This window comes from Accipiter gentilis, chromosome 31 (assembly GCF_929443795.1).
Source record: "Accipiter gentilis chromosome 31, bAccGen1.1, whole genome shotgun sequence".
Lineage (NCBI taxonomy): Eukaryota > Metazoa > Chordata > Aves > Accipitriformes > Accipitridae > Astur > Astur gentilis.
The window spans coordinates 8,510,659-8,530,530 of record NC_064910.1 but is presented as its reverse complement, the minus strand read 5'-3'; the positions used below and the strand labels follow the sequence as shown (position 1 = coordinate 8,530,530).

Sequence of the window (19,872 nt, the reverse complement as noted above, 5' to 3'; positions counted from 1 at the left end):
TGGCATACTGGAGCAAGCACAGCGGAGGGGTACCAGGATGATCAAGGGGCTGGAATGCTTCTCATGTTAGGATGTGTTTCTTCAGCCTTTAGAAGAGAAGACCAAGGGGAAAACTTAATTGCTGTGGGCAGTGTAGAGTTGACAAGAGGCAGACTTTTCATTGTGCACAGTGGAAGTATGAGAGGCTTTGGACACAAATTTCAGCATGGGAGACTCCAAACCCATGTAAGAAAAAAAGCTTTTAAACTTGAGGGTGATCAAACACTGGACCAGGTTACTCAAGTTGTAGAATTTCTATCTTTGGAGATATCCAGAACTCAATGGCCTAAAGCTGTGAACAACCTGCACTAACCAGACGTCCACTGAGTAAGGGTTGACTAGATGGCCTCTGGAGCTTCTTTCCAATGTGTGTGATTTTTATAAAAGAATAAAAGCTGTCTCAGTTCTTTGCCATTGCTTGTGAGCAGCTGAAGTCCTTCTGCTGCTCAGAAAAAAATGGCAGTTTCTTCTTGTACAGGAAGAATTGCCATCCCCAGGCTTTAGTTTAAAAATAATTAATTGATGCCCAGGAGTAAGTGACTGTTGAAAAGTCGATGTCAACAGCATGTGTTGCATCAGCTAAAGTCAACTGATGTTTTTGTTTCCTTTTGTGAGTTTGGGTCATGAAAGAGCATGGCAAGAATGACTCAGTTAAATCCACTTTCAGCTACCTTTCAGATTACGGCATTCATTTTCTTCATTACCTTAAACAAGATATTCATCATTAATTATGTTTCTTTTAATTAACCTACTTATAGCATAGAGCTCATGAATGCAGCAATAAAGATTTAAGCTGCCATCTACGTATCGGTTTTGTAGCTGTCTCTCAATGTTTAGTAGCAAGCAGCACATAGCTTTTCTACAAGAAGGAACCAGCCTTACTATAAAATAACAGTATGTAAAATGTTCTGAAAGAGTCTTTTAAATTAGCGTGGATACTCTTGTGCAGGAATACAGAAAGCTTTTGTTGTTGAGAATTTTGGTGACATTAAAGAAATGTATTTGGTGTCCAGAAACCTCAGGTCCTGATTAAGAGGGCCTCCCTGCTTTGCTCTCCCCACACCAGCCCTGCCATCCTTGTTTAAGACTTAGGGCTTTAAATCAGTTGCTTAAACATAGGTAACCAGTGTTATTTGAGATGTCCTGGACTGTCTTGGACATCTACGTGGACCTGGCAGTTATGGCACAGGGCATAGGAGAAACCGTGTGCCCTTCTGGGTGTCAGTCTGAGACCAGGCAGGTTGCCCTAGGACATTAATCTCAAGTGGCGGCGGATGCCTATGTTTAGATGACTGAATGTAATGCTAGGTAATATGACCTCTTACTAAGAAGTGAAGAATAGCTATTAAAACAAACTGGTGAGGCATTAAAATTAACCTCTTTTGTTGTTGTTGGTTGGTCAGGGGGGTTTTGGTGGGATTTTTTGTTTTCTGGCTAAAGTTAACAACCATGGGTATGCCTCTAGAGATCGCCTTCAGACTGTAAGGTGTGGGTTTTGATTCTCCATGTGCACAAGATTGTTGTCTTGTGTTGTGCCACAACTGAACTGAGTCTGTAAGGTGTGCTTTCAGGTAGAGATTCTCTGTGAAATCTTACTCGAGCAAGTCTTGAAACTGGTGCTGACTGACTGCCTTCAAATTTTCTAACTCGCTGCGTGCAAGTTGTCTCATGATCTTTACTCTGAAATCCCTTTGGTTATAGGGTTATACAAGATAGAAGTTAAGACATGGAACTGTTAGTAGCAACAGCCTAAATGCATATGCTATCTTTAAATTAAAAAGAATAATTTATTTAAAAATCATCCGTCTCCAAGACCTGAACCCAGCCTTTGGGGAGGATTTTTTCCTCTCCCACTTCTTTTGCCCACTCAGTTTTATATTTCTACTATTTCTTCTGTGCTGACCTTAGCTTTTGTTGTTAGGCAGTCGGATCAGGAAATTAATCCAATTTAATTTTTTCCCCTGTAACTTAGCTTATTATGTCTCTTGAAATATTAATAGTGTGCACATGCAGCCTTCTTCCTGATCTGTACATTGCAAGGTAGTATTTTGTTATTTGTAATACTTCTCCCATACAGGTAAGATTTAATAAAATTTTCCTATAAATCATATTTTGCTAATGCTGCTCTATTAGAGATGAATCCTTTACAGGAGAAAAAAACCAACTGTATTTATTAAAAAGCATGATTTTATTTCTCTTTAGCTGATAAACCAGCAGTATTCAACAAAACCTGCACTTTAAATAGTGGATTGATCTGGTACATGGTTTTAGTTCTTGGCATTTGTTTGACAGTTTTGTGCAGTCACACAGGAAAAATAGCATGCCAGAATGCAGCGCAGTAGGTCTACAGTTTTACTTGAAGATCAAATTTTAAAAAAAAGTATTTAGAACATGTAACTGAACACATTTGTATGTTTTTGTTTACTGCACGACTCTAAAGATTGACGTGTAATAAAAATGAGTGGTAATTATAGAAACTGCCACATGAGATTTATTTTTGGTTTAGTTCCATGATGCTATGGTTGATGAGCTGCTGAAGTTGGTATGCTATTTCTTTGCTCTTGATTGACCCTGATTTAAAAAACAAACAAACAAACAAAACCAACAACAACAAAACCAAACCAACCCCCCCCAAAACCCAAAACAAAACCCACATAACAAAATACCCACAAAAAAAACCCCAAACAAACCAAAAAGCAAACAACCGCCTGCTCAAAACACAAAAAGTCATTGAAATTAATTTGTCATTTTGCTTGCATTTAACAGACATCTGAATGCAAAAAACCAGGCTTTTCCTTAGAAGTGTGATCTTTGATTTTTGCTCTTAATTATATTTCAGCCCTATGATGTCTTACCAAAGTGATTTGTGATTTTAAACTTTAGGTACAGATATTAGACTAATTTTTTAATAGAAAATCTGCAATTTCAGAACAAGGAGGGAAAACTTGAGTGTGTAATCAGCCATAGAATTCAACTCCCAACAGTTAACTACAGCTATGGCTATGTAGTAGTTCAGCTATTGTCAATGATGTGTATTTCCATTTGTTTTTGGAGTTAAATTTGATCTCCACTGCCCTCTGTCTAAAAGTTGGCCTGGGTGGGGTCTTAGACTAAGGCTGATATTAGGGGCATTGAATGCCAGTTACGATGCTTAAGAGCATAGATGACAAACAACTTTACTGAATAATTTCAAACTTAATAGAACATGCTGTCTTGTTAGAGCCAAAGCTAGTTGTCAAGGGTGGGACAGTGTTGGTAATGACTATTTTGGTTGCCCTGTCATAGGATCTGAACCTGTTAGCTCCATCATCTGACCGTCAGGTAACTGCTGGTAGTTTAATTATGTGCTTTAGTTATGTTTCTAAAGAAAAATCAGTTACTGAAAGGAAGGTTGTATTTAATTGTAGCGAATAATGCACTTTAAAGGACATTGGTAAGGAATGCAGGGTGTTTAGTTTACGCACCTGTTAGCTTCATAGAGTAAGTTTGGTGGTTGTTGTGGTTTAAACCCAGCTGGCAGCTCAGCCCCACGCAGCTGCTCAGCCGCTCCTCCCTGGTGGGATTGGGGAGAGAATCAGAAGGGTAAAAGAGAAAACTCATGGGTTGAGATAAAGACAGTTTAATAGGGAAATCAAAAGCCATGCACACAAGCAAAGCAAAATAAGGAATTTATTCACTGCTTCCCCAGCCATCTCCAGGAAAGCAGGGCTGCATCACACCTAAATGGTGACTTGGGAAGACAAACACCATCACTCCAAACGTCCCCCCTTTCCTTCTTCTTCCCCCAGCTTTACATGCTGAGCATGATGTCATATGGTCTGGAATATCCCTTGGGTCAGTTGGGGTCACCTGTCCCGGCTGTGTCCCCTCTGGACTCCTTGTGCCCCCCCAGCCTGCTCGCTGGTGGGGTGGGGGGAGAAGCAGAAAAGCCCTTGGCTCTGTGTAAGCACTGCTCGGCAGTAACGAAAACATCCCTGTGTTATCAACGCTGTTTCCAGCACAAATCCAAAACAGAGCCCCATACCAGCTACTATGGAGGAAATGAACTCTATCCCAGCCCAAACCAGTACAGTTATATAACAGTATTTCACAGGAACACTGTCTTAGCAATTTTTGTTGTGTCCCTCCAGTAGTCAGGAAAGTCAGTGGTGGGAATGCACAGCATGGAAGAATGGAACTGGTGAAATCGGGAGAAGAATGACTTTAAATGACTGTGTAAAAAAGAGAGGGATATGTGCAGGTTTTTTGGTAGGCAGGAATAGCAGATTATTTCGTTTAGTAGAGAAAACACTCAAAATGGATTTGGGTCATTTTTGGGTACATCTGCCTTACTGATTGTGTTGCATAGAACTTCAGATCCAAAACTTCATTGTCAACACTTGGAGCGTACCACTTGCTACATGCATCAGAGATGTGGAGAAAGCTTATAAATGCTGAGACTTACTGAGCAATTTGTCCGTTAGCCTGTATCAGTGGTAGCTGGCTGTGGTGAAGATCAGCATCCCTCTCCGCTGCAGTCAAGTAACTCGGGCTGTTTAGTCCTTATATGCAAGCACTAGTAAGTTTCTATTGAGTAGGCTGTGCAGCATCTCTTGCAGAGCCAGTTGTACTCTGGTGTGTTTTTAGAGAGAACGGGTACATCTGCAAGCTGTAGGCAATAGTTACATAGTTTAAAATAAAAAATTTTTAAAGAAAAAGAAAATGGGAAAGTGTTGTGGTTTAACTAGGAAGACAGTTAACTCTATCCCAGCTGAAACCAGGACAGAAAGGCAGACAGACAGTGATTCACGGTTGTCAGATTTATGATAGAAAAGTAGATAATAAGAATAGGCACATGTAATTATAAGTAGCTGTTTGAAGCTTATTAAAACCATTTTTAAAATACTCAAGCAATATGTATTTTATGCAGGGCTTATAAAATCATGCTATTGTGAACTGGCTTAATGTTTTGAACAAGTGCTTGTATGGAATGTTGAATGAGCTTTTGACAGCACAAGTCCTTTTTGGATGGAGGGAAGATATTTTCAGCTGATTCACTTTGATTCAGTTTCCTATCTGTTTTCTTAAGTTGAGAAATTAATGGGTGGCAGTTTAACACTGGAACGTTTGCTCTCAGCTTTTCAGTGTGAGGAAAAAATAAGGTATGGAAGGCAGAGATCTGTTTTTTCTGATTAAATTCTTTAGATTTTGGAGTTAATCAATTAACTCGTTATGCAGTACTTGGATACAAAACATTCCATATCTTAAGCATTCATCAATTAACTAAAAGTGATTTTAAATTTCTTTCTTCTTAATTTTAATTGAATTTCTCTTCCTATTCTGAAACAATTCACTGCAGGTTGTAAGTATTTACTTATATCTTACTGGAAATAGAAAATGGAGGGTGACATCAGAAATTAAGAAGCTGAACTAAAAGCTTATCAATATCTGCATAGTATACCTTAGTTAGGAAAGCTTAATGGAAACATTTGCAAGCCAGTGTATTTTAATAAAAAAATAAGAAGTACCCTGTTTTCCTAATTACAGTACAAATGTAATACCTAAGTTTAAATGAAAGCTTGCAGACTTTAAATGAAAACTTGCTGATTTTTAGATTATAATAAAATTGGCAATATAAAACAACTTACGTTGTCTCTTAGCATTCTGTTCAGTGAGGAAAAAGTGCACTGGTCATGCTGTACAGCAAAGCGTAATTTCATGTGAACCCCTTCCTCCTGCAGTGTCCCTTTAGCATGGCAGTCTGCCCCTCTATTTCAGAGGTTTTAAAGCAAAAAAGCTAATTGATGCTCTGCCTAGACATTTAAAATTGCAAATAAATCCTCAAGTTACAAACTAATTAGCTTTGTTTTACAATGGTAAATAATACACTTCCAGCTTTCTTTAGTTTGATGCAAATTGGAGGGTCAATAAACCAATTTTTAAGTAAAGATAATTTTTAAAAATTTATTTTTAGAAAAAATACTTTTATCTTGGGAAAAACAAGGAAAGAAAGTGTAATTTGTAGTTGAAATAAACATCAGTGAAGTGCCCAGCCAAGGGACTTGATTTTAAGATATGAAAAATTCACATTCCCCTTGCAAACAAACAGCATCCTTATACTAGAGGTGAACTGTGTCAGATGAGCCAAGGTCCAACACAGACTTTATCCAACCTGTAAGCTTTCTTCCTGCTCCCAGAAGATAAATATTTGTCTTGGCCATGAAATGTCTTTAAGAGAAGGACTGAAATCCTCGATTTGATCCCCAAATCCTGTGGGAAGACAGAAGTTTTCAGTCAGGTAGGTTTTAACATTAGCTGAATCAGGAGGACGCTTCATACACAGCCTTTTAAACCAGTTGGGATTTCTTAGACAAGGGTAAACTAGTTGGAATTTCCTAGACAACCTAAACTCTTTGTTTTCAGGTAACTAGCTGTAATGTCCAGCTGAGTGGTAGTAAAGGTATGAATAATAAAGGCTAGAAGATCATTAGCAGGGAAGGAGATGAAGTTTCCTAATCCAATGGAGATTATAGCACTTTCTTTTCTAGTTCGTTAAATTACACCAGTGAGATAATTGCTTGACTGTTATTTGTTTTAGATGCTTTTCTTTGTAATTTGTTTCTTACATCTATGCTAGGTTTTCTTTTTGTTCCCTTCAATGTTATAATTTCCTGGACTTTTTTTCCTCATCTCAATTTTTAAGTTGTTAAATTGCTACTTGTCTTACAGTTTATAGGAGTTCCTACCACCAGAACTGACTGCGGTTCTTGTCCAGGGCCAAATAGTCTTTCGGTAGAGGCTTAATTTCTTTAAGTAAGTGGAAAAAGCCAATTTGCATTTTCTGCTCCAGATCAGAACTTTTTCTTTTGTCTTTCAAGATCTGATCTACTAACTTGTTAAAGTTGCTGGGTTTTTTTCCCCACAGGGAATAAAATGCTGTCAGTGTCTTAAAGTTAAAATTAGTTTTTTCTTTTACAGACTGAGACAACTATAGGCCTCAGTTCATATCAACAGAAAAGGTAAGCATGATTTTCTAAAAGTTTAAAACAGCCATACTATTGTGAGATTTGTGATATTTTTCATAAGAATAATAGTTTTAATGTAAATGAGATCAAATACAAATGTATAATTTTTCAATTATTTGTCTCAGGAAATTTAAACTGAAATGTAAAATAAGTTTTAATATTGGTCAGCCAAATCACTTCACATATGGAAAAAGAAATGGAAGAATTCTTTAATTCTCTTTGTAACATATACCACAGAGTAATTCTGTGTAAATGAAGACGGGGTAAACTGAGGCTCTGCTTGTAGATTTTTTTTTTATCATTTTACAGAAGTTTTATTGAGAAATGAGTGGGTTTGATTACTTGCTTCAAAATTTCTTTGGGTCCTTTTGAAGAAAAACTTTATGAAGTTACTTTCAATAGATTCCTCCCCGCCCCCTTGTCTGTCTGTTGCATTCTCTTTGCAACAAGTTTTGAAAAATCTCTGGAAGAAAAGCAACATCTTTCATTTTACACTTAAAATCCTTGATCCTATTTGTATCACTTGCCACCAGTTTCCTGCCCTCTGATTAGTTATGGACCTAAATCTTGCAATGTAAATCTTCTGAATTGTATGAAAATATTGCAGAATTTGGCTTTTCTAGTACTAGTTTTCTGAGTATACTTGGAATTCAGGGTTCTAGGGGAAAGAGTGAACATGAAGGTGCTGAAGAATCTTATGAGGATGTGGCAGGTCTTTCATTCCAGGTGAAATTAAAACATAAATTCAAATTATCTTTATTGTGATAATGTAAAAGAGTTAATATTATGTATTGAAATGAGGTAGTTACTTCATATTTTGATCTGAAGCTTGAGATAATTTGTGTACTATGGTAATGTGAATTTTGTCTATCTTGTGTTACACGACCTTCTCATTTGCTTTTTAATTAAAAAGTTTAGCTTCGTCATTCTGCATACAACTTGAAACTTTGTATTGCTGTACCTTCCCTGAATCTGTCGTCTTTCCCCTTCCCCAGCATTAGAAGCCCCTCTCTGCCCTTCAGGACTTCTGCCTGTTTATTTCTCATCTATGAAGTTCCTCTAATTAAACTTTCCACCTGTTTCTTTTACTAAACTATTTGTTTTCTACTTGCCTGTTAACATTGGATTAAGCAAGCAGAACATGCATTTCACTAAACTGCTCCCATAAGTAATCACTTCCAAAGATGTATTCAGTACTGGTTTCTCTGTTAACTGCTTACACATACTATATATACACCTCCATGTGTGTAACTGTACTGTGGTAGGAGAATGAATTACCACATGTAAAGTTACAATGCATTTAGAGTTACTTGAATATAATTCTCCTGTATGTAATCATACAAATCATAACATTTTGGTTAAGATAAAATAAAATAGTTTTTTAAAGATCAAATTAAAATGATGCAGTTTCAATAATTGATTTACTAGGTATTTTACCCATTTTGCTATCTTAAACTGCTTGTGTGAAGCCCTGTGCTCACTACCCTGTAGTGGACTCAGACTTTGCACGGCAGTAAAAGAATCTCTTCTTCTATGTTGAAAGATAAATAATATGATCCTTAATACTTCCGGAAGAACACAATCAAAGCAAATAGGTTACAGAGCAGTATAACTAATATTAACTTCCAAAACTTGCATTTCTGTAAGCGAAGTAGCTAGAGATAAGTGATCATTGTGTTCTTCCCTGTTATGGTTTGTAATATTAAATCAACTGAACTTCTGGTCATTCATAACTCACAAACAGCATGAGTGGTTTAAGATGGTAGTATCCCCGTTGTTGTTTACCTGTCCTTCTTGCCAAGGATTCTCTCTCCTGTGACAGAGAAAGTGAGTATGTGTGCCTGTGGCTCAGCTGCTGCAGTTCATGGTCCAGTGACTTATTTTACCCTGCCAGCAATGATGGGTTTGTACATGGATTGTGAACTGGTGGTGGTGTGCTGTGGGTTTTTGTTGCATTCTTCCACCAGCTCTTAGGGGATTGCAAAATGGTAGGGGACACAGCTGTGGACAGGAACTTAAACAGCTGTAGGTAAGTGCTGCAGTATGCCAGTCAGACTGCAAGTATGAAAACCTGAATTTAGGAATGACAATTGAATTTGAGAACCATGATTAGTGTATTTTGCGTCTTGGGTAGTGTCAGACTTTATGGAGATAGTTTAAGTGGAATATTATCTTGTTTAAATCATTGAATTTCAATGGCAGAAAGAAGGTGCCTTTATTGGGACCTAGGGATTATGAGCAATTTTTTTGTCTCCCAGGAAACAACTGAATTTGGTGGTCCCTGAGAACGAGACTGAAGACATGGATTAGATATGCTTCCAGGATTTTTTATTTTAATTTATCATCTAAGAGGATCACCTCCTGAGTTTGAAATTTCAATGTTCTAGAGTGTGTTCTAATAAAACACTGGCTTACAGATTTGAAAAATAGTCCATTCCACTTCAGAGCGCTGGTTTATTTGGGGTTCAATCACAATGTGATAAAGATCTGCACTGCAAACTCTTCAATGCCATATTACAAAGTAAATACCCAATTTGCTGTCTGTCCGTTTCCTTCTCTCTCCATCATTACTGGTTTTACATGGATCTTTTAAGTATTTTTCTAGGTGATATTTTTTTTTTCCAATGACGTTGCTAAAAAGTCTAGGTTCATTGTCCTTCTTAGAGACTATAATATCTTCTTCTTGGTATAGCTTGCAGATATTTCTTCCCTATCTAGGCAGTTTATTCGCTTATTTGATCTGCTTTTTAACACTAATTGGAAGGAGGGAAATGAACTAGCCATTTAATTTGTTTTGTTCTTGCCCATGGTCAGGTTACAGTGCATCTGCTCAAGCTTCTCTCTGTTCTTTCCCCACCCTTTCCCCAGACAACCCCCTCAGGAAGTGTTAGCTTTGAAGTTTAATGTCTGACATCATGAGTATGTTTTCTTCATGCAGGGTTAGTGTTGGCATACCTGAGCCAACCACTGGCTGGGTGTAGCTTATGAAAAACTTTTGTTGCTAGTCTTTTTATTCATCTACACTTAAAGCAGTGGCTACTGCCAGATATGAAAGTAGTCAAATGTTTTGTGGGAGTTCACTTTCTCACTGAGGCTGTGTTTAATACCCATATTTCTAAAATAATTTTAACTATAAAAATTTAAATAGTTTTTCTGTTATATGCAGCTCAGACTTATTTTTAAATATTAACAAGTCATGGATGTACCCAGGGAAATGTGATTGGTTATTCTTTTAGCCAAAAATGTTCTGTCTTTGAGGTGGCTCTTTCAAGGATGTTGTGGCACAAAAAGTACCCACTGTGAGGTATTTGCCTGTCATTTTAAAAATTCACGTGGTTATTTTTGGACACACTTTCATTTAATTTTGTGGTAATAGAAATAACAAAGTAGTGGCTTTCTAAGAGTTTGTGTTGCTAAATAAAATCATGAGATCTCTTGCTGTTTGACGATTTAATGCCATTGTCTTTATTTCTTGACAATTTGTGGCACAGGAGAGGAAATAAAACCCTTTAAACAACTGGAAAAGTAATGTGAGAAAAATACATGTAGAGTAACACTTAGACTTGAATCTTCCACGGTAGCAATTAAAGATAAGATCCCACAGAGCACAGACCTCCCCCAGAAATCCCAGACAGCTAGAAAGGTAAAGTGAGGCTATAGAGAAACAGTTATTGCCCAGCTTTGCAGAAATCTTTAAATACTATATTTGACAAGCATTTTCTTAATCTCCAAATGCAGAGATGTGTATGGATTATTTAAAATTGAGTGCCTAGTACTTTGTGATAAACAGCAAAACATTATAGAAGTGCTGCAGAATATCCCTAAACAGAAGAAAATTGTGTCTTATCACAGATGGACATCCATATCACCTACAGTCTTTCCAGGCATTGATATTTTGACCATCTTTATACTGCATCTGTGACTAACCTTATTAAGACATGAAGTTGCAGTTCAGTGAATTGCATCTGGTAGTAGGTTGCTTCTGGGTAGTAGCAGTACAGTAGTTAGTAGCTGCGGTAAATGCCCTCTCACTTGGATGACAGAGTGGATGGTATGGTGAGGGTAATGATTGTGTCAGGGGCTGTGCATAGTTCATTCTGAAGTCTTATTTTTAAAACCAAAATCCTTGCAGAAGGGAAAAAGTGTCGGGACTGTCTTAAATCATCAGCAGGAACTAGTCATTCCTGGTTCATAGGTTCACGTGACTCCTGGCCAGTTCTTGGTCTGCTGTAGCTTGTTGGCAGATGTCAGTAGTCTTCTCTCATTCACATGCATCTTTTCATGTTGTTCTTCTTGACTTTGAAAGTTGGAAAACTTGGAGGGGTAGGGAAAGGAAAATGTTTAAATTCTGATATAAGACCAGGAGCCATAGCTCTACATGCATACAGTACTAATTAACTTAAATGTCATTATGCTGTAAAGTTGCCCTACCCGTGGGAGTATCCAGCCTTCAGTGAGCAAGTGCCCAGCAGAGCAGACATTAACATCTTTTTGTAAGTCTGCTACAAGTTGACTCATGTTGGACCTTTCAGTAGGCGAAGTTTGGGAATTCCAATATTGCTTGTTCCCATTTGAATCTTATTACAGTTGTTGCTTTTATTCTAATAACTGGCATTCATTATGATGTAGCTGCCTTTACCAACCTTTAGCCTTTTAAAATACTGTGTTGTCTAAATGGCTATCCAGGATAATACAGCTATGCAGTCTGAGAAAATGTTGCTTAAACTTTTCATGTATGTGGAGAACTGTGTATGTCCTGATTGTTCAATTTAGGTCAGTTACTCTTAACTGTATTCTCAATGCATTTGAAATAAAGATGTTCATTATCGCTTTTGTAAATACTGTAAATATTTCTGGTAACTTTTCCGTAAAAGGAATTGATATGTCCTTTTACCAATAATTACCAATAAAAAAAAGAGGTGCTGGCTGACTGTTCAGAGTTTTGAAATTGGAAGAAACCGACAGAACTATTTTAAAAATCATTATTGAAGAAGGGTAGTTTCTGTTTAGTGTTATCTTGACAATGGAGGCATGTGAGTTTTTTGTCCTTTCCAGTTTAAAAATGCACTCTAAATGTTTTTAAAAGTGGACCATAAACTTTGAAAAGTGAGGTGATCACTTTGAACAGTTATTATCAATTTGTTTTATCCTTTCAAAATATCACTGCTAATATAATTTTCCAACTTTACTCTCTCACGTCCAGTGTCTTTATAAATTTCATTTTGTTGAGCACTTTTTCCACGAGGTTTGATTTTAGCCTGAGAAAGTATACCCAAGTTCTCTCTTATTTGACAACCATAATGAGTTGCAGCAGCACTTAATAGTAGCAAAAATTGTAATTTTCTGTAGATCTGAATACAGTTCTTCCTATTAGGGTCTTACACCTTCGCTTCTACTGTTTTGTGATGTATATATATACACACACATATATACACACATGCATGTGTGTGCACACACACATAAGTATACACTAAAGCTGACTGTACTATGCCTACTCTTGCCTCAATAGTGTTTTACTTTTGTTGTGTGGATAAAGCTATTTTTAACAACTGAGTGCTAAGTGGTATTGAAGAGGCTTCAACATCCAAACCTAGAGAGCTGTAAATTGATCAGCGTGCATAGATCTACCTATTACACGTGTATTATACTTGAAGTGTGATGATTCAGTTGTGGAGTACTAGAGTGAGTCATTAAGACATTTTATTTTTATTAAAAAAGCTGTTGATTTGTTACACTGTTGTCATTGCCCAGATCAGTGCTATTAGAAAATACAGTTAAGGTTTCATACCCTAGTCTTAAATTTTTACTCCTGTAAATAGCCTCCTTGTTGAAGTAGTTCTGGAATATGGAAAGATATCTAAATTTGATCAAGAATTAGTTTTTCTGGAAGTATGCTGGATGGAATTAGATTGAGTCCAAGGCCTCAGCTTTCATAAGGTGAGCCACCTGTGCCTGTCCGAGGGCATCTTCCCTCTCCTGGCTTCTCCCTCTGTTGAGGCAGAGCTGTGTGGTTCTGCTGCCCTGGCTGGGTTTGTGGAGCTGCATTTGGCTGCAGCTCTGGTTTTGGGTGTCTAGAATTGATACAAAGTCAGAAAACAAGGATCTAAACCAAGAGTGCTATTTTAGTGTAAGAAACAGAAGCATTTAAAGAAGAAAGCAAGCCATTGGTCTTGAGCCATTCTTTAGCCTTTCCTGTTTATTTCTTTTTACATTATTGTCTCCCTGTTTTATGTTTTATTGTATGAATATAATTTTTACTCAGCCCAAAATAAAGCATTACTGAATTATAGAGATACTTAAGTGTAGTCACAGTCACATCATTCTGAATAAGAAAATGTTTCAGTCAACAAAGCTGCTTTGTATTTTTTTCTTGTAACTTATGTTGTGGGTTATTGATTGTGCTCTATATAACTGTACTGGTAAAATAAACAGTAGTAGAGAATGTTTCTAGATACTTTGTTGTCTTTGCTGCTGGATTGTTTGAGTGGTATCTAAGTTTTAGTTTTCATCTACTAGCATTCTCCTAAAGACTTCTCAGTGGGAGGTTAGTATAGGCAAAGCTAAGGAAAGTTTCTAGAGCTGAGTCGCTGTCTACTGGAGATTATGAGTTTTTAATAGCACAGACATGGGCTGTTTTCTCCTCTGTAGCCTCAGTACCATCAAATGGGTCCAAGATTGTTTATGTCCTAGTATAGATGTAGATAGAAACTCATAATGCATATGTAAATTACTGTTATACATTGAGGAAGATGTTTGGATATTGCTATGAAAGAGGAGATAAACCTATTTAGCTTACTGTTTCATTTAGCCATGACTATGTAGAGGAAAACTAACACTTCAATTATGTCCATTTCCAAGATACATACTCTTGCATAACCTTTCTTGGAGAGACCACATAATCATGTAAGTGGCTGGTAAAATTATAGTAGTCTGACTGGACAAGTTTGTCAGGCAGTTTCTTCTTTTGAATTAGTTGTTCTATTATTAGTATTAATGAACACTTTGCTAAGAAAGGGCAATTTGATATGGGGAGGGAGCAAAAATGTATCATTTAACAGTATCTTTTACAGGATTTTAATTTTTCTTGCAGTGTATCCCTGTATCGGGGAAATTGCCGACCTCTCCGGTTTGAGCCACCAATGCTGGATTTCCATGAACAGTAAGTTGAAAAGTCTTTTGACCTGTTTAGTTAGACAAATGGAAAAAAAAACATCTCAAGAGCATTTAAAACTGATGGAGAAGGTTGTACACATAAATTGCATTGATAGGTTGTCTGTAAGTGTAGTTGACCTACTTGTTCCAGAGAGCCGGTGTACTTGGTCTTAAACATCATGTAGTGACCTATCAGCTGCCATGGTTTTAGTAGCATAGGTACTTGTACTTACTTTTTAGGTACTTGTACGGCTGCTCTGCAGAGTGGAAACAGTTTTAAGTCTGGAACTTAACGTGCTGAGGTGAGATTACCTTTCTGCTTGTACATAACCCATATCAGACAGCATTTATTCTAGTATATTCATTTTACCATTGCTTTGGTGGGGAAAAAAAACTTTGTCAGTGAATCTGCAGTTATTAGAACAGTTGTGAAAATAACAGCCTCAAGGAGAACAAACAGCCTTCAGGAACCTAGCTCTGTGCTCCACCTTGCAGCTGGTTGCTGTTTTGATTCTCAGTGGCTGAATGTAATGGTTTACAGCAAACTTACCTGTGACTTCTCTAAAAGATAAAAGAAAGATAGGAGGAAGGGAGTTTAACAATTTCAACAATGTACCTGTTTGTAATCAGTTCCTCTGAGAACTACTTCAGTCTTAACTTTTCCTACCAGTAACTGGTTCCTCTGTATAGGTACCTACAAACATTGTTCTTGTTAACAGTCAAAATCAAAAATCAGTTCTGGAGTTGGTGTACATGGATGCAGCCTCAGTGCATGTTTGATACAACATGGTGTATACTTCTGTGTTTCTGAAATAAGAGAGGCTGTAACTGTATATTGTTTGCATAGAGTAGTTTTCCAGAAAAAACCTTTATACAAAAAAAAATATGTAATGCCACTAAATAGCAAAGCTCTATGAAAATGCCTCATTTTATAGAATTTATTTGTGCGCAGTCTAATAACATTGTAACTGTTACTATTATGTAAAGACATAATAAATCACTCTGTCCCTTCTTCCTTATTCCTTCAAAATTTCAGATTCTCTAGCTTTTGGTGTTGTGCGTTTTCATTGTTTTGTTTTTTGTAATGTCAGTAACTGGTCCTAGATAAGAGGATGTTGAGCTTCTAAATTGAATAGTAAAATACCTAGTCATAAGCCCTGCTCTACTGCATCTTTGCTATAATTAAATTAGGTTATAGTTAACAAATTAGTGAGTGCAGTAAAAACTCAAACTTGTAGAGCAGTTTGCTTCTTGTTAGAGTTACTGTAAACTTACCTGTTGATTTGGTTTTAAGTGATTTTTCTCTTAAAAATGTAGAAATTTTCAGTTCATACTAATAACAGAATTTGACATTGTATTTTGTACACCTTTTTCTAATATGAATAAGGTGTTTTGTTGAAGTGCTCTGAAATGTCTTGCTTTTAAAAGTCATCTATAGTTTGCATGCTTATCTGAAGAAAGCTACATGTACTTCTTTGCTTTGTGGATTTCCAAAGATGCCTTTTTTTTTAATTTTTATTTTGCTAAAAATAGATCCCAGACAGGATCATAAATACTTTAAGCTGTTCTTAGTACTATTTTGGCTTTTAGGTAAGCTGTTCTTGTCAGAGCTGAAAGCATTGAAGAAATAGTGTAGATCTAGTATACTGTCAAAGTAGTGCAAATCTCTTACTTTTAAGAAGGGTTCTTTACAATAAGTTCAGAACTGCAGTGGGGGTCACTGCCTTCTATCAGTTAAAATAAAGAACCTGTGTGTTAGATCTTGGTTCATTATGTGTTCTATTTAATTTTTTTTCTAACAGCATATGATAATTAATTTTTCTGTTGTAGTTTAGGTCACAATCTCAGGCAGAAATTGTCTTTTGATTTATTAAACTTCAGTAAGATGTCAAAAACAGTTTTAGAAAAGGTTTAGATATAGAGCCCCAAAGTTCATTTTTAAACCTGTACTTAGGAATTTAAATAAAAGTGAACCAACTCTGAGAAATGGTGAGTAACTCAACCTTATGGTGGGAACAATCTGCAGGTGCCAAGCTTCTTGGAAGTCAAATAAAGCAGATTGAAGCTTTGGGCTTTTTTGCCTTTTAAAATAGGGTTTTCACATTCAAATTCTGGCTTTTCTTTCTTTGGTAATAATGATTTTTAGGAAAGGCATAAAATGCATATTTAGTTTCTGAATAAGTATTGTACCTAAAAGGTGTTTTGTTAACAGGTAGCATTTAGTAGAGCAATCTTATTCAAAGTTCATGTCTATGCTGAGTTATCAACATGTATCATTCCTAGGCTTAAGAAAGTTACAACATCTAATTTCACTTGTAAGCTAGCCCATTCTTCCTGTGACCTTTTTTGTCTGCCAAGAGTGTGTGGGTTTAATCAGATGTTTCAAAAACATGCCAACTTGAGCAGAAATAATATTTATTAAAAGTTATTTTATCTAGGGATCTCAGAAAATTAAAGTCAGTATTAAGTTGATAAATAGGTGCTGTAGACAATTACTGTGTTTCACCTGGGGACGAGATTACAGTGGCCTTATACATCTTTTTTATAACAGTTGGGGGGTGTGTGTGTTAATGCTGTTTTAATATAGAATAAGCACTACCATAATCTACCACTTTGAAGGCAGTCCAGGTAATCTCACATTTATCAAAGGAAATGTAAATGTATGCTGTATGTTAGGATATGCAAATCGTTAGCTCACTTGAAGAGATCCCAGATGTTCTCTGTATACATTAAACCTCTGGGAATGGGGTAGAACTGAGGCAGTTTCTCCCATATCACTGTTCCAGGGGGACTGCTTGGACTAAGTGGAATACTCATTTGGTTATTTAATGTGCAAGCCTCCTGCTTGTGTTTCTGAAGCAATAAAAGCCTTCCTCTGGTACAAATTCTGCAACATGTTAGATATTGGAGATTTGGGGTTTTAAAGTAAACAAAGCAGCAGAAAAACCTCCACCCAAAACCAACTCCACAACTAGCTGCCTTTATTCCTAGCTGTGTTTTCTTCCTTGTAATCTCTTTTAATCTGTTACTCTCCCCTGTTGTTAAATGGGAATGAAATAATTGAGGTGTTCTAACATACAAACAGTAACCACTACGTCGTCATCCATACATAGCTTTGGGAGTTGGTTGCTCAGAGGCTATTTTGGCAGAACAGTCATTAACTGTATGGCTTTCTGTGTTTGAGACAAGTCTTCATATTGGAGCTCTTGCAGGTGGCCCATCTGGGTGAACAGTGAAGAATACTCTTGCAGGGCAGTTTATATTCAGTTCTTCCACCTGCCTTGTGGGACAGCTTGAATCTTCATAGATCTTGATACATTGCCTTCATCTGTGTTAATTCAACTCTGACTATATCAAAAGTAAAGTTTGTAAGTTCTTCACAATTTTTTCGGTAGCAGTAACTTTTGGTAGTGGAGCATAGGTATTGAGTATTTTAGGATATTAACACAATATCAGCTAGAGCTGCTTACCATCTAGATTTTAAAATGTGGAATTATTTTAAAGATGAAGCTGACATCTTACTCCTGCTTCATAGAAATGACTGGTAGTGTACAAAATACTTTTAGCAAAAGTAATGTTTTAATCCTTGATCAACATATACTTCTCTGGTGAATGGAGGTTCTTGCTTCACTCAATTTGAACAAGGTTCCATTCTCTAGTCAAAGTTTGGCCGTTGGTAGGACAGCATTCTGAAAAATCTGTCTTTTGGTTTTCTCTTTATAAACAGTCTTGCTTTGCATTTCCTTTGAAATGTTTTCCTTGGGGTTTTTTTGTAACACTTTCATGTTTCTTATTTGTGAGCTCTAGTATTTGGCAGGATATTCTATGAAAGCTTGAGCTGACCTTGAAAGCAATTGCTTGGTAATGCTCAAATATTTGAGACCTTCTTGCAGGTCTTGAGACCTTATGTTACTTCGAGTAACATAGGGTTAGCATAAGTTTAGCAAATTGGTCTATTTTCTTCAAGAACTCCAATCTCTTAACAGTAAATAGTGGAGAATTGTAGCAACTGGAGAGTTTATCCAAATCTCTAGTTTTCTTACATTTTAAACAAGTATATTTACAAATGGTGAAAGGACCTATAAGGTACCTATAATGTGCAGCCAAATATTTACACAGTACAATTGATACACTTCTAATGTATGGGAGTTTGAGATTGTTGGTGTTTTTAAAAAATGTTGCAAAAGGAAATTTTTATTTCCCTTGGAGTTTGTTAAATGTAACAACTGTTGACAGTAAATTGATATTTAGTCCAGATCTACCTCTGGTTTTGGTCGCATCTCATGTTAGACTGCAAATGCTGCCTAAGCAAATAATAGTTTATTACTTTCTTAGATTCATTCAAATCACAGTTGATGACATGATTGGATAAGATTCTACTACTGGTGTTTTGTCTATGGGGTTTTGCTAACTGTTTGGAAAAGATATGATTTGTTGTATGGGATCTAAGTTAGATTTCTAACATAAAATGGGGTGTTTGCTCCATTTAGTATGTTACATGGACACTAAATTTTGTCAAGTGTAATATAAAAGAAATTTCTTGATTTGTTGAAAGCCAGTGAAATCTGGAAGCTGAGAAACAATTGGTCTATAGGCTAGTGCATATACAAAACTAATCCCCTTCTCTTTTCATTCACTTTTTCAAGTTAGAGACACATTTGCATTCTCAGACTTATGTGCTTCTGTTACTCTAACTTAATTAAAGCAGCAACTTGTCTGTTTCACTCAACCAGTGATGCATACAGTTTCACGTGAAACAGGAAGAATTCTGTAGTCACTAATTCTCTAGTCTGTACATCATGCAGGCTTCCTTCACGTAAAGGACTAGCATTTTCTACAGGATGGGATACAAAAGGCATTTCCTTTCAGTATCTATAGAGGTAACCTTGTAAGACCAACTCATTTCATTTCATTAAAAGTATCTGGATACAAGTCAACACCCAAGTTCTTATTGATGGAGCTCTCTCTGATCCTCTGGATGGTTGAGGAAATTCCCAAGCTGCATATATTTAGAGGCTAGGAGAGTTTTCTGCGCACCTGACTTTGTATGCTTTCCACATTGTTACACTTCTACCTTCCAGGCATCTGCTACTCATTCCTGTCTGACCCAGGATACTGATTTAACCCACGTGAAGCTTTTGATATGCTTTGTGACAACTGGTCTTAAGATTGTTTCAGCAGTTGTCAAAGATGCTAAAAGGAAAAAATACTTGGGGAAAAATGTGTTAAACTCTCAAATTTATGAGGAATTTACCTGAATTGAATCTTGAGTTTGTTTATCTATATTCCCAGCATTCCAAAATGTAAGTGGGAAGCTGTTGGTTGACTTCAGTTCTCTCTCCAGTCTCATTAGAAACAATAGGAGACAGAAGAGGAAGAATGTATCTGCTGAATTTATATCCTTTGCTTTTCAGTAATAGATTAGTATCAGTTTTCATAAATCAAGTGAGCACTTTACAGGGGTGTCTAAAGTATATGCGGTAAGAATAAATGTAATTGCTCTTTTAAAAGGCATTTTCTCAATCCATATTTGCTTCCCAGTGAGTAGCTAGATATTTTTGCAAGTTAAGTTTTGAGCCAATGAATCAAGGGCTCATCTCCCCAACTTTTTGCAGGAGGTGGTTTCCTTTTTTAAAATAATCCACCTCTTGATCCCTAGAGCAGGAATGAATTCCAT

General features: G+C 36.6%; 1 protein-coding gene across 4 annotated transcripts in view; it reads left to right on the top strand.

Moving 5' to 3' along the window:
• TMEM131 (transmembrane protein 131) overlaps window positions 1–19,872 on the top strand; it is a 99,800-nt gene that overhangs the window by 25,998 nt on the left and 53,930 nt on the right. For all 4 annotated transcript variants that reach the window (XM_049834116.1, XM_049834117.1, XM_049834118.1 and 1 more), the window contains exons 3-4: window positions 6,997–7,037; window positions 14,134–14,202. In XM_049834116.1, the coding sequence (XP_049690073.1) occupies window positions 6,997–7,037; window positions 14,134–14,202 (110 nt within the window). The remainder of the gene's footprint in view (window positions 1–6,996; window positions 7,038–14,133; window positions 14,203–19,872) is intronic.